This window comes from Heterobasidion irregulare (assembly GCF_000320585.1).
Source record: "Heterobasidion irregulare TC 32-1 unplaced genomic scaffold scaffold_14, whole genome shotgun sequence".
Classification (NCBI taxonomy): domain Eukaryota; kingdom Fungi; phylum Basidiomycota; class Agaricomycetes; order Russulales; family Bondarzewiaceae; genus Heterobasidion; species Heterobasidion irregulare.
This window is the reverse complement of record NW_009258210.1, coordinates 710,917-724,495: the sequence shown is the minus strand read 5'-3', so window position 1 is coordinate 724,495 and position 13,579 is coordinate 710,917. Positions and strand designations below refer to the sequence as shown.

Here is a 13,579-nt window from a genome sequence, read left to right as displayed (position 1 = left end):
TTGGTCATCAACTCCCAGTGGAACCCACCATCACTGGTTGAGTATCACAGGATAGATATAAATGGCTGACACAAGCTTATATGCAAGTACTTATAGAAAAGCACAAGCCATTGTACTCCTAGGCTGAAGCTATCCTCCTAGTGCTAGACAAATCAACAGACAGTTCTGACACAATAATCGCCCCATTTGATAAGAAGGCACTCTTTGGTTCTATACAGACACCAATTTGAACACCCCACCAAATTACAACAACTGCTCACATAGGAATGGGCATTATTACTTCATCTTTGATGATGGAACAGAGGAAGAATTTGTTTGGAATGAAACAGAGAACCATTGGGACCTATTACCTTGGTATAGAGATCCTAAGCTAGTAATCCCTGACGACTTAGAGCAAGAAGAAGTCACTTTCTACTCAGACTCTGACTCATTAGCTAATCAAACACCAATCAATACCCGAAACACATATACCATCACCAACATGTCGGGACAAGCATTAGGAACCACCTCTTCTATCCCCACATAGCCTAGAAGAGAAAAGGTCAAACTCCTGGACAATTATACTGGCGATTGGACAGAATCTCAGAAGTTTATACTTCAATGCCTCCTTCTCTTCACAGTAGAATCAGGCAGGTACAAATCCAACTCAGACAAAATTTCCCTCGTACTCTCATGTATGAGGCACAGAATGGCTGGTGCCTGGGCAGAAAACCTCCTAGCCAAAATAGTAGGCACGGAAACTCCCAAGGACTTAGGAGCTTGGTCAGACTTGTTGGCCAAATTTAGATTGCAATTCAAGGAGTCCAACAAGATGGATAAGGCATGCAACACCCTTATGGCATTCTCTCAAGGAAGAATGACCATGGATGAATATTCCAACCAATTCCTCCTTATTGCTGCCAATGCCGATATCTCTGAAAAAGAACAAGTACCTTATTACCAACAAGGACTAGATCCACAAGTCATGGATAAAATCTACAACAAAGAAACTCTGCCCAAGGATACTATCCAAGATTGGATTAATATAGCTTGCAAAGTAGATGGACACATGAGAGCTTGTAGCGCTCAAAAGGCCATTCTAGCCAATTCAACCTCCTTTCGAAGTGATTTCTTGAATCATTTTCATCTCCAACCCCCTCTCTGCTATAACTCTATAAACACCCCTCGCAAAATGAACAACTAGGTTGTTGACATGGATATTAACACAACTAGAAAGTGGAATGCCAACTGCCAAAAGCATACCCATGATGGCAAGCCACCTGGCCCTTGTTATCACTGTGGAAAAACAGGGCATTAGAATATTAACTGTCTTTCTTGACATAAAAGCATTCAACCACCTTGAGGAAGCTCAAGCAGACTTATGGGAAAGACAGGGAGAAGAAATTGTGCAGTTGATCTGGAAGATGAAGATGACACAAGACCTACTCTGGGAAACCAAGCGGGATTACATTGAGGAATGGCAGAGAGGGGTATTGATTGCAATGACCAGCAGCATCTAGGAAACCACTCCCTTGTATTAGCTCCAGATTATATCTAATAGTGTCTAAAAGTATCTAAAAGTGTTAATAGCATCTAAAAGTGTCTAATTTCCTAATTGGGAGCAATATATTGTGAGCATTGGAATGGATTTCCAAATTAGGAACTACCTCTTTCTGTGGCTAAAAAGATAGTTTCTAATTTCATGATATTAGCACTAATTCCACACCAAGAAGTCTTTAATTAGCAGTAGAAAATAGTAAGTACTACTGCTCTATCAATAAGAAGATAAAGATATGGCACATTCTATGCTGTTTCAGCACATTACTCTCCTTTATGTATGCCTGCACTATTATCTTATAGCTCTTTTGCTAACTTTCCAGCTGCCTTTATAAGGGACATGGAAAGAGAGAAATGTGCATTAATGCCCCCAGCCACTTTGTTGGCAGCTTGGCAACTGCCACAAAAGGCTATGAAGACCGCAGTACCTTGGCCTTGCACACAAGATCATTGAAGTTGTCATTGTTAGCCAATGCCTGCTACTGGTCAATATAGGACACAACATGCAGGTTGGGCTTAGGGATGTGCTATATGCAGCCTTGTAGACCTTGTCTATCAGTATAGTGATCAATACTGTCTCATGCAGCACATAATTATCATTGCTATTGATATTATAATTTTCAGCACTATCCATATTGTTCATTGCCTTGTTATATAGAGGATGCTTAAACTTGGTGTTTTCCTCTAGCTATTGGGCTGTGGAAAAGACAGTCATATTGGTATGTGGTGCCAGAATGATATATTTGCCTGCCATATAGAAAATATGTGCACCAAGCATATTAAGATCATCTCCAACAATCTTGTGCTTATTTATATATAGGTATGCCATACATATACCCTTGTCCCCACCCTCCACCTCACTAGTGGCTATTTGGAAAACCCCTCTCTCTTATTGGATCTTAATTATTGATAATCATTAATGATACTAATTTGAGCTGATTATGGCTAATTATTCATAATCATGTTTTTGATTAAATTTGCAAATTAAGGTAGCATTGTCTATACTAGTAGAGTCCCATTGAATATTATACTCAATCATAGTTTTACACATTCTAAATCCAAATTGTGTAAGTACCATAATTTGTTTTTACCCTATATAAAGTGTATTATTTATTTTCCATTGGTTTATTATCTTCTTAGCTGGTGTTTAAACTAAATTCTGAAAGACCTGACTTTTTGGGTATTTATTGACCTATTTATTTATAAGAGAGAGGGAAGGTGAATGTTGAATAAAATTTGAGATGTTAAGATTGCCTATATTATGTCTACTTATTTAGATTACCAAGTTTATATATTAGACCTTGTAGCTTAGTGGCTTAGAGCATCTGTCCCGGGTGCTTATATATATGAGGTTGTTGGTTCAACTCTGGCAAAAGGCAAGTTTGTTATAAGGTATATTTAGTGTTTAGGTATTTAACTAGTGTTCTAATAAACATGACTCTATAAGAAGGCTATGAAAACTGTGATGCTTGATTTATTATTATTTTTCCGAAATTTCAAGCTATAATTAATCCCAATCATTCCTAATTTAGGAAAATTATGTCTAATTAGAACAGATTTAGGGGAGGGGGTAAGCAAATAATCTCTAATCCTAATCATTCTTAATTATGCATAAATAGAACTAATTAGAGCATAATACAAGAGAGTGATTTCCCAGATGCACACAGAATCTCAGAAGTTTATACTTCAATGCCTCCTTCTCTTCGTAGCAGACAGGTATAAATCTGATTCAGACAAAATCTCCCTCATGCTATCATGCATGAGGCATGGAATGGCAGGTGCATGGGCAGAAAACTTCCTAGCCAAAACAGTAGGCACAGAAACTCCTAAGGACCTAGGAGCTTGGTCAGACTTTTTGACTAAATTTAGATTGCAGTTCAAAGAATCCAACAAGATGGACAAAGTGTGTAGCTCCCTCATGGCATTCTCTCAGGGAAGAATGACTATGGATGAATACTCCAACCAATTCCTCCTCATCACAGCCGATGCTGACATTTCTGAAAAGGAACAAGTACCTTATTACCAACAAAGGCTAGATTTGTGGGTCATGGATAAAATCTATGACAAGGAAACTCAACCCACAGACACAATCCAAGAATGGGTCAACATGACATGCAAAGTAGATGCATGCATGAGAGCTCGCAGCACTCAAAAGGCCATCCTAGCAAACTCCACCTCCTTCTAAAGTGACTTTTTGAATTGTTTTTATCTCCAACCTGCTCTCTGCTATAACTCCACAAATGCCCCTCACAGAATGAACAACCAAGTAGTGGATATGGACATCAATGCCTCATGAAAGCAAAATGCAGACAGCCAAAAGTGGACCTTTGACTGCAAGTCTATCACTTGTTTTAATTGTCAATAGAAGGGACATTTTGCATCTGACTGCCAATTACCATGCAGAGGCATTCCATTGTCTTGAGGAGGTGTGCACAGATCTATGGGAAAGACAGGGAGAAGAAACCATGCAGTTAATTTGGAGGACAAAAATGACTCAGGACCTGCTATGGGAAATCAAGCAGGAGTACATCAAAGAATGGCAGAGGGGAGTGCTAATTGCAATGACCAGCGGGTATCATAATCTAGTGATCCGCTGGAACACGCAAACCCTTCCTCATCCTGAAAACCCCAACAAAATGATCAATGATCCTATATACCACCTAATGGATGACAAGGTAACAGAGTCATTGATAATACTGCTAAAGTCAGAGCAGTCTTTGGAGAATTAGAGAAAGGGGAAAGGAAGAACTTGTTGATCAAACTAGCAGAGGATTTTACCTGACCTCTCCCTCACCAGTGAAGGAGAGGGGTCAAGTAAAACCTGAGTTTGAACCACCTGTATATATTTGAATTGGAGCAATGAACAGCTGCATCATCGCTCCCATCTGTCTTAACATGTGCCTATCAACTTAGGGAAAATACATTGGAGCTAGAGCAACCATCAACTTGGCATGTAAAGGGATCTTAGTAAATGAAACATGGGTAAAAAGATACCATTTCCCCATGTATTTGCTTAGCCATCCTATTTGAGTCCAAAATGTTGATGACACAATCAACAAGGCAGGTCTTATTTGATCTGGACTAGATGCAAATCCCACAGTCCAAGATCACTTCAGAAGGACGCACACCAAACGTGTCCAAACATTTATTACTAATCTAGGGAAAAATGACATCCTTTTAGAAACAGATTGGTTGAAAGATCACAACCCTTCCATTGGGTGGAAACATCATGAAGTGCACTTTGATCGGTGCCCCCAGAATTGCCAGCAACCACATGGGTTTACCAAGGCATAGGAAGAACCATCTAACAAGGATCAGTTATCAAAATTATGCAGTAAAAGCATCATATGGAGAAACAAACCATGATTGGTACCTCGACCTGTAACAACTCTCTGAGAATTGACCTAAGAAGAATGGCTTCAATTACCTCGAGAAGAGTTTTGTACTCGGCTAATTACAAGGATCAAAGGAGAAAACCAATACAATGATCAAAAGCGATATCATGTACAGGAATGTTTCAAAGCCCATGTAGCTTAAAGGGAGCATGGCCAGTATACTTGGAAAAAGACAACTAAGTCGGGTTCTCTGTCACAAGACACCTCGACAGTGCATACCACATCTGACCTTTTTGACAAGGTTGTCGAAGAAGGACCAGTCATTAGGAAAATTGCCCCTGAACCCTCAGGATTTGTTAGCTTCAACCAAGACCTAGAAGAAGAAATCACCACTACAAATCTGAAGGAGCGAGCTCCCAAAGCTCATCATGAATACCTCAATATTTTTAGCAAACAACAATCACAACAGCTGCCCAAGCATACCTTCTGGGACTATGCCATTGATCTCAAACCTATGTTCAAACCTCAAGTGCCCAAAATTTATGCCTTGAGTCTTGAGAAACATGACAAATTGGGGAAGTTTATCAAGGAATACTTAGCTAGGGGAACTATCCACAGGTCAATATCTCACAGCACAGCTCCATTTTTCTTTATAGGAAAAAAGGATAGAAAACTACGCCTGGTACAAGATTATCATCACCTCAATGAACACACAATCCATAATATATGCCCACTACCATTGATCCAAGAACTATTGGATATCATAAAAGAGGCCATCATTTTTAGCAAATTAGATGTGAGATGGGGATACAACAATATATGCATCAAGGAAGGAGACAAATGGAAGGCCTCTTTTGTGACACCACTAGGGCTTTTCAAACCCACAATAATATTCTTCGGCCTTACCAATTCTCCAGCAACCTTCCAAGCAATGATGAACATGATCTTCTAAAAACTCATCATTGCTTGGAAAATAATGGTATATATGAATGACATTCTGATCTTTTCCCGATCCATAGAGGAATATGTCTTGGTCCTGAATCAAGTATTCCAAATATTATGCAACAACAATCTCTATCTCAAACCCAAAAAATGCAAGTTCTACAAGGAAAAGTTGAACTACCTTGGGTATACAATCTTCAAGGATCATGTTGCAATAGAGGACTCCAAGATTGACACCATCAGGGATTGGCCCATTCCTTGCATAGTCTGCAACATCTGATTATTTTTAGGTCTAGGAAATTTCTACAGAAGGTTTATCAACAAGTTTTCACTCATCACACAACCTCTTCACAACCTTACCAAAAAGGATGAAAAATGGGATTGGACAACAGAATGTCAATAGGCTTTTGATTGGTTAAAGAAGTCCTTTACTAATCAACCCGTCCTCATTTACCCAGACCCAATGCACCAATACCGGCTAGTAACAGATGCATCCCTCATTGTGTATAGCGCTACCCTGCTACAAGAAGGACCTGACAACGATTGGCATCCTATTGCATACCTCTCTAGGTCTTTCACCCTGGCAGAGAGAAATTATGACATCCACAATCGCGAACTACTTGCCATTGTTAAAGCTCTGGAACATTGGAATCACTACTTCGAAGGCGCTCAACACTCTTTCGAGATCTGGACAGACCATAAAAATCTGGAACATTTCAAACAGCCCAGGATTTATCACGATGACATGCCCGATGGAGCCTGTATTTGAGCAGATTTGACTTTACACTTAGCTATAAAGCCAGGTCCACCAATTATTCTGATGCTCTGTCCAGGCATCCAGACCTAAGTAAGGGGGTAGAATCTGACAACAAATCACAGGTTTTACTTCCATCCAGACTTTTCAATGATTCTAGCAAGACATTGGTGGAATCAAATCGGAATATACACATCAAAGCAACAGAAATTACATTATTGGATCTCATTTCCCTCATTTGACATTCATGATCAAAATATGACATATTAGCCAACATTGCTCTTACAAAATTGCTCCAAGATGGTCCTTAAGCAATGTGAGGAGCATTAGGGGAATGGACCCATGACAATGGAATTAAATGAAGAAGTGGTTACATATGCATCCCAAAAGATGATCTTATCTGAAGAACCATCATCAAGACACACTATGACACATGGGCAGTAGGCCACCCTGGAAGAGCCAAAACATTGGAACTGGTACAACAACACTACTGGTGGCAAAACATGACAAAATTTATCTATGATTATGTGGACAGATGTGCTACATGCCAATCCACAAAGAATCTAACACATAGGACACAACCTCCTATCCACCCACTAGAAACTACCAATGTTCCCTAGCAATTTATCTCCACGGACTTTATCACAGACCTACCTGAAAGCAAAGGGTATGACTCTATCAATGTTGTAGTTGACCAGGGATTATCCAAGGGGATTATCATCACCCTTTGCAAGAAAACCATCACGGTGGAAGAAACTACCACTCTCTTCCAAAATAATGTATTCAACAGACATGGTCTGCCGACCAAAATAGTGTTGGACCACGGCCCTCAATTTACAGCCAAGTTCATTCATGAATTATGGAAACAACTAGGCATCACCTCGGCACTCAGCACGGCATACCATCCCCAAACAGATGGAGAAATGGAATAGGTAAACCAAGAGATCGAACAATTCCTCTGAACCTTCTGCAACTACCACCAAGACAATTGGGTGGATCTTTTTCCATTTGCAGAACTTTCCCACAATACATGGAAACATTCTGCTACTAGGAAATCACTGTTCAAAGTTCTTTATGGGTTTAACCCCCCTTATTCAGCAGACTCAGTGCTAGAGACCAAGGTACCCGCTATGACAGAATGAATACAGATGATCCAAGAAGTTCAGGAAGAAGCTGCAGCCAGCTTACAAATGGCTATGCAACATGCCAAAGACCGGGACTCTAACTGAAAACTTCCCCTTTGGGAGGAAGGAACCCAAGTATGGTTAGAAAGAACCCACATCAGGATAACACACCCAATGTTCAAACTTGCTCCAAGAAGATATGGACCTTTTAAAATCCTAAGCAGAATAGGACCATTGGTGTATAAACTGCAAATCCCTGATCATTGGAAAATCCATCTGGTATTCCACACCACTATGTTGAACAAATACAAGGAAATAGAAGCCCACAGCACAAATTTCGTTAAACCACCACCAGAGATGTTAAATGATGAGGAACATTATGAGGTAGAAGCTATTTTAGATTCAAAATGTTAGGGACAAGGCACCAAATATCTTGTCAAGTGGGAAGGATACCCAGAAGATGACAATACCTGGGAACCTTATACCCTCCTAAAAGGAACAGCGGAAGAAGTGCTGCGAGATTTTCATGAGCAATACCCTGACAAACCTTGTCCCATGACATTCAAGTTATAAAGGTATAAAAGCATGTCCAAATGACCCCTCATAACCAGGATCTACATCTATCTCAATACCTCTCAAACTCTTTACTTGTAATATGCTCCTCAATGACACAACAACCTCCTCATCTCCTTCAAGAAACTCCTCCCCCGACATTGTATTGGCTGTTGCCAACCCAGACACTGGACGACCTGGCAAAGGAAGCTACTCAGTGTCACCATCAGGAGTTCCCATACTCCTCCCTGCCATCGTCTCCATTCCTAATGATGGGCTAAACAATATCAAGACCATCCCTGAAAGAGAAGGGACAAGAAAAGCCCTAGGGAAGCAACCATTATAGTGGAACACCAGAAGTCCATTATGGGATGAGGATGCTGATGACAGAAACACTGGTAATCCTAGCGGATCTACAACTCAACTTCCACGTCCTACTAGAATCACAACGATTATTGGAAATGAGACTCATGCGAGACTACACCCAAGAGATAGAAATCAATAATCAAGTGATGGAACAACTAGCTTGGTTTCAGTTCTACCAAGACCTCCATCAGATGTAGTACTGGCTGGCAGACTGACTACTATTGCCATGGAAAGACTTACCAGTGGTATAAATCCTCACCCCGGAGAATTGGAATAACAAGCAGATGCCCTATTACAGCAAAATACCATCTCTGCGGTAATATAGATGGTGTTAGGACTACATCCTAATACGTGCTTTGCACGTGACTCAGGGGGCACAATCAGGTGGTATGCATGTGACTCAGACTCGTACTGTTGAATTAGATTAATTACCATTTATATGCTGACACATGAATGCTTATGTAATGAAATTTATCAACAAGCTTCAGCTTGAGTGCTTACTCATGACTATTATGATTGGTTCCTGATTCTTACTAATGCGAACAGACATTTGCAATTAGGTTACTATATTAGGATAAAGGCAGACTGTGGATTACTGATCATGATCAACAACTCAATCACTTTAGAAGTCTGTATACTTGTCGAGTAGATTAGCATTTAGAAGCACAGACCTGATCATGATCTGGCCCTAAATAGCTTGTACATACTTATAGCCAAGATGAACTTCCAAGAAGCTCAGCTCATTCACTTTGTATATATCTTGATCTCTGCACTGCACCCAGTGTCTGGCTATCTTCCTAGCTCACACATTGTGAACTTTGCCAGGTCTAAAGAATCATACTCAGTCTAATGAAGCACTGGATCTGTCTCAAAGCTCTTACCATCCTCCCGTCTTGTCTATTCATCAAGGAGTCACTGTATTTAGGGTTCTCTCCTAGAATCCATCACAAGTCATCTGTTGGACAGGTGAAGATAATTACATGCCAGCAAAACATTGCCCTATCCTTGAAGATTATCTTCTCGGTCTCTTGGAATGTAAACTCAGCAATGACCTAGACTTCCTTGCCCATGTGCAAAGAAGATCAGTAGTGTTCATTCATTGGTCTCTCATGATTAGCCTAGGGAACTCCTCTTAGTGCATCAAGTGCATGTGACAAGCCTAGCGGCTTAACAGATGGCCACTGCCATGGCACTACAGCGACTCACTAATTTCTCGGCAGGACAACCAGGGAATGAGCATAATAATGTATTTAGATGATTGGCTAGTGCTAGCCAACAAATCAGGAAACTTGCCCTTGATACCAATGCTAATACCGCATCCTGGTATAAGAATGGAGTTGACTAACCCCACGCCCTGCTCATCCATCCTGACAAGTTCACCTCATACATTGATACGCTAGTGATGCCTCTGAGTGCAAAACACACCCAAGAAACACCTCTACAAGCGCAGGTAGGCAGGAGCTGGTTCTAGTGTGCAAGGAACTATAAGCTGTGCAACAACCAACAAGGGAGCATACTAAAAGTGTTTAGAGTGTAGCGAACAAACAACTCCAAAATCGAAATATTTGGTCAGTCGGTCAGTCGGTCGGTTGGTCAGTCGGTAGGTTGGTAGGTTGGTTGGTTGGTTGGTCAGTCGGTTGGTTGGTTGGTTGGTTGGTTGGTTGGTCAGTCGGTCAGTCGGTATTTGATCGGGATTTGATCAGGACGCAAAGAGGAGGGAATGGGTGCAAGGCCACACTGGACACTGGCAGAGGATAACAAACTAGATGAGAGGGAGAGAGCAAGATGACGAGGGCTCTGATGGAGGGCTGCAATCGAACGCAACAACATAAACAAAGGGGCAAAATGCAAACAAGGGTTGGAAGGCAATAGCTCAAAGTCTTATGGACACAAGCGCACAAATGGAATCGGAACGAGGGGGGAGCCAAAGCTGATGTATTGCAAGGCCATAGGTGCCCTTTTATAGTAAGTCCGAACAAGTACAAGATAGGGAGATCGGCAGAGGCATAGAGCAATCGGAAATGCATGCCAAGAGTGATCAAAGGTAAAGAAGATAAGGGAGTGATGTTGCAAACACTACAAGATAAGAAGCAATAACTCTAAAGTCTAAATAAGTGGAGAGATTGCCAAGGTGAGTGCACATGGACCTGGAGATAAGAACCACACGCCACATGGGTAAACCATTTAGAAACTTGGGAGCTCTGAAGATAACAAAGGATAGGTCAACAGAAGGCATAAGGACGATAAGAGATAGAAAGACAGATCCGTTCTGAGTCAACAAAGTGTTCGGCCACCTCCGATTCGGGACACCGAAGCCGACCGAATGTGCCGACCATGTGAAGTGTACTGAACCGATCGGAGATTGGCCGCGACAGTCTGTGGAGAGCCCCTACTGCTGAGAGTGATGATAGATGGATAGGATGACTTTGAACAGCTCCAAACGGCTGTGCGGAGGTCTAAATGGAAAGTCGGCACCTGAAAAATGGATGAGATCGCCAAACGGATCGGGATCGGTCGGTCCTAAGTATGCCGAACGGTCAAAGAATACTGAAAAGCTGCGAAAAGTGGGGTATTGGTGCCTAGAGAACACCCATGCTCATCAACATCAATTGTGAACTCCTCCCAGCACTCCTCTTCCCAGGAGAACTCGGACCACTCACACCACACTAAATTGATCCTTTCTGCATCATTACCTGGCCTCTTCCCACACAGTCAGGGGAACCCCCTTCAAATAATCGAAGCTCCCTATCACATTCATCCTATGACTGACCTCCTTCAAGACAACAAATGATTTATCTGTAAAATGGGCGCCCCTTGAACCCCGATCATAGAGCTCAAAACACTAATGATCCCATTTGGAATACCAAGGAAAAGGAACCACCTGTCTATTAAAGAAATAAGGGTCATTGAAGCAGAGAAACCCAGACACCCCACCATCATAAAGCATGCCCTGTTGGAAATCTTTGACAACAAGATAGAGTGGCTATTCCTGTTTCTCGATTTCGCTCAAACAAGGGCCCAAATCCTTGAAATAATTGATGAACTAGGCATGCTGACTTGGAGACTCAACAAGATCGCTTCTGGTCCCAGAGTGAACTAGATGCATGGGATGCATTAGATGATCTGGGAAACTATAACAATACAGATCCCTATTATCAACCTGATGAAGGTGGTGACAGATATCAGGGTAACAACTACCAATAGTATTCACCAACCAGAAAGTGGAGCAAGAAGCAAAGAAAGGGAAGGAGGGGGAGGGAGGTAAAGAAGTTGAGGAACTCTTTACCCTAGAACAATAATAGGGAGGAAAGGACCCCCTACATCACCGTCACTGGTTTTATGCTCAGAACACCAAAACTCAAGTGTCCACAATGACGTAAAACTAGGTTCACATCCCACATGATGCTAAACTGTATGACAATGTCTGAAAACAATGTTAAACTACCCACATCTGGAACAATGTCAAAACTATTGGACCTGCATGTCTTAAAACTGTGAAAAGAAAAGAAGGCAGGGGAAGTACCTGGCCACCGTTTCATGTTATATGGCAACACACATAGCAAGCCTTGTTACGTGATGACATACATGTAGCAGGAGTGGTTCTATACCCTTGCTGTCAAGGGGTTAATCTGACAGATGATCAGGTGTCCCATTTGGATCCCCAGTTTTACAGGGTTTTTTCCATATTAGAAAACCCTTGTGGTTATATTCAAGGTATTAACAAGCCATGCTTCACTTGGTACATGAAGCACATCATACTAGTGCTGGCAGTCTCAAGTCCAAGGTTATTTAATAATGCATAACTCAGTGAAGTGAATCCTCACTGTCAAGGTCTGACAGGTGTTTTGGATGTCCTACTTTGGATCTCCAGTTTTACAGGGTTGTTTCTGCATTAGGGGACCTCAAGCTGATGCGTGGAATAGTAGAAGCTGCACTCCACTATATAGTACTCTGATAATGCAGAGAAATAACATCTGGAACAATGTAAAACTACCCAAGGCTTGGTCTATAGTGATATTAAACTACCATTGACCCATGGAGCATGGTTATATTCTGGTAAAGTGCAGACATTGAGCATCCATGTTGCAGAACCCTGCCTATAAGTGGTCAAAGCGCTTCGGGAGAAGGAGGCGGAGGCGGGGCCGGTGGACGAGAAGAAGCGGCCAGTCATCGAGCGGCTGCGGAAGCTCATTGGGGGCTCGTTCTTGTAAGAACGGGGCCTTCAGACCTCCCATGACGCCTCTTCTTTATTGGGGGGTGCCGGTGATGAGCATGCACCCACGCTAGGGTCCAAGGGAGGTATTCGGGAAGCTTTGGGGAGATACCGAACAGCGCTAGACAAGTACCAAAGATGCCGACTATTACCGAACACGGTTGGTCCCCACCCGACTGACGACAAGCCACCGAAGGACGATTCGGCAGCACTTGGGTCAGTTCGCCCACACTTCACGTACTTATCATGACTGCACAGGAGTGTTACGATAGGTGTGTACGAGATCGGGGCCAGTATTCCGTATCGGCTGATGTCCTCCGTGAGTCGGTCGGTCCTTATCGCTTATCTTCCCGACTTCCGCGTGGTCGGTCAAACGCGATCTTGCACCATTGCTTGGCCACCCTGGTCGTACGATACCTCTCCTTCATTTTTCATTGGTTCTCCAACGCCTGTTCCTGCTACCTACACTCGGGCGACAGATCCCGAACGTTCGGGATTGCGACATCACTGATTACCTTTTACCTTATCACCTTCGGAACCCATATGGACATCTCACCTACCTTCTTATCTTCTCTGATCGCTAAGGCTTGGCGCCCATTCGACATCTACTCTCATTTCAGGTTCGATATTTTACTTAGGGGCGCTGTTTACTATAAAAACCTACATACAACTCTGGAATAAAGCAGCTTTCGCACCCCACAGTTCAGAGCTCATTTGCACTCATCTCAACCATCGAAATCGTCTTCATCGACTCCCA

The 13,579-nt window shown here is 42.2% G+C and overlaps 6 protein-coding genes across 6 annotated transcripts; 5 read left to right on the top strand and 1 right to left on the bottom strand.

The window, feature by feature from the left end:
* Positions 1-688: 688 nt before the first annotated feature.
* HETIRDRAFT_120544 (uncharacterized protein) lies at positions 689-1,499 on the top strand (the record flags this gene model as incomplete). The annotated part of the gene is made up of 2 exons (XM_009555048.1): positions 689-1,103; positions 1,213-1,499. 2 exons carry the CDS (start codon positions 689-691, stop codon positions 1,497-1,499), a joined length of 702 nt encoding a protein of 233 aa, XP_009553343.1.
* A 1,694-nt stretch (positions 1,500-3,193) lies between these two features.
* HETIRDRAFT_164916 (uncharacterized protein) lies at positions 3,194-3,721 on the top strand (the record flags this gene model as incomplete). The annotated part of the gene is made up of 1 exon (XM_009555047.1): positions 3,194-3,721. The coding sequence occupies one exon, from the start codon at positions 3,194-3,196 to the stop codon at positions 3,719-3,721; it is 528 nt and encodes a 175-aa protein (XP_009553342.1).
* A 932-nt stretch (positions 3,722-4,653) lies between these two features.
* On the top strand, positions 4,654-4,830 carry HETIRDRAFT_57525 (uncharacterized protein; the record flags this gene model as incomplete). Its single annotated transcript, XM_009554776.1, has 1 exon — positions 4,654-4,830. A coding segment is annotated over one exon (177 nt), but the record flags the coding sequence as incomplete, so codon positions are not given.
* Positions 4,831-5,301: 471 nt separating this feature from the next.
* HETIRDRAFT_18381 (uncharacterized protein) lies at positions 5,302-5,616 on the top strand (the record flags this gene model as incomplete). The annotated part of the gene is made up of 1 exon (XM_009554741.1): positions 5,302-5,616. A coding segment is annotated over one exon (315 nt), but the record flags the coding sequence as incomplete, so codon positions are not given.
* Positions 5,617-5,928: 312 nt separating this feature from the next.
* HETIRDRAFT_331859 (uncharacterized protein) lies at positions 5,929-6,084 on the bottom strand (the record flags this gene model as incomplete). The annotated part of the gene is made up of 1 exon (XM_009555046.1): positions 5,929-6,084. A coding segment is annotated over one exon (156 nt), but the record flags the coding sequence as incomplete, so codon positions are not given.
* Positions 6,085-11,651: 5,567 nt separating this feature from the next.
* On the top strand, positions 11,652-11,813 carry HETIRDRAFT_332634 (uncharacterized protein; the record flags this gene model as incomplete). Its single annotated transcript, XM_009555045.1, has 1 exon — positions 11,652-11,813. A coding segment is annotated over one exon (162 nt), but the record flags the coding sequence as incomplete, so codon positions are not given.
* Positions 11,814-13,579: the final 1,766 nt, after the last annotated feature.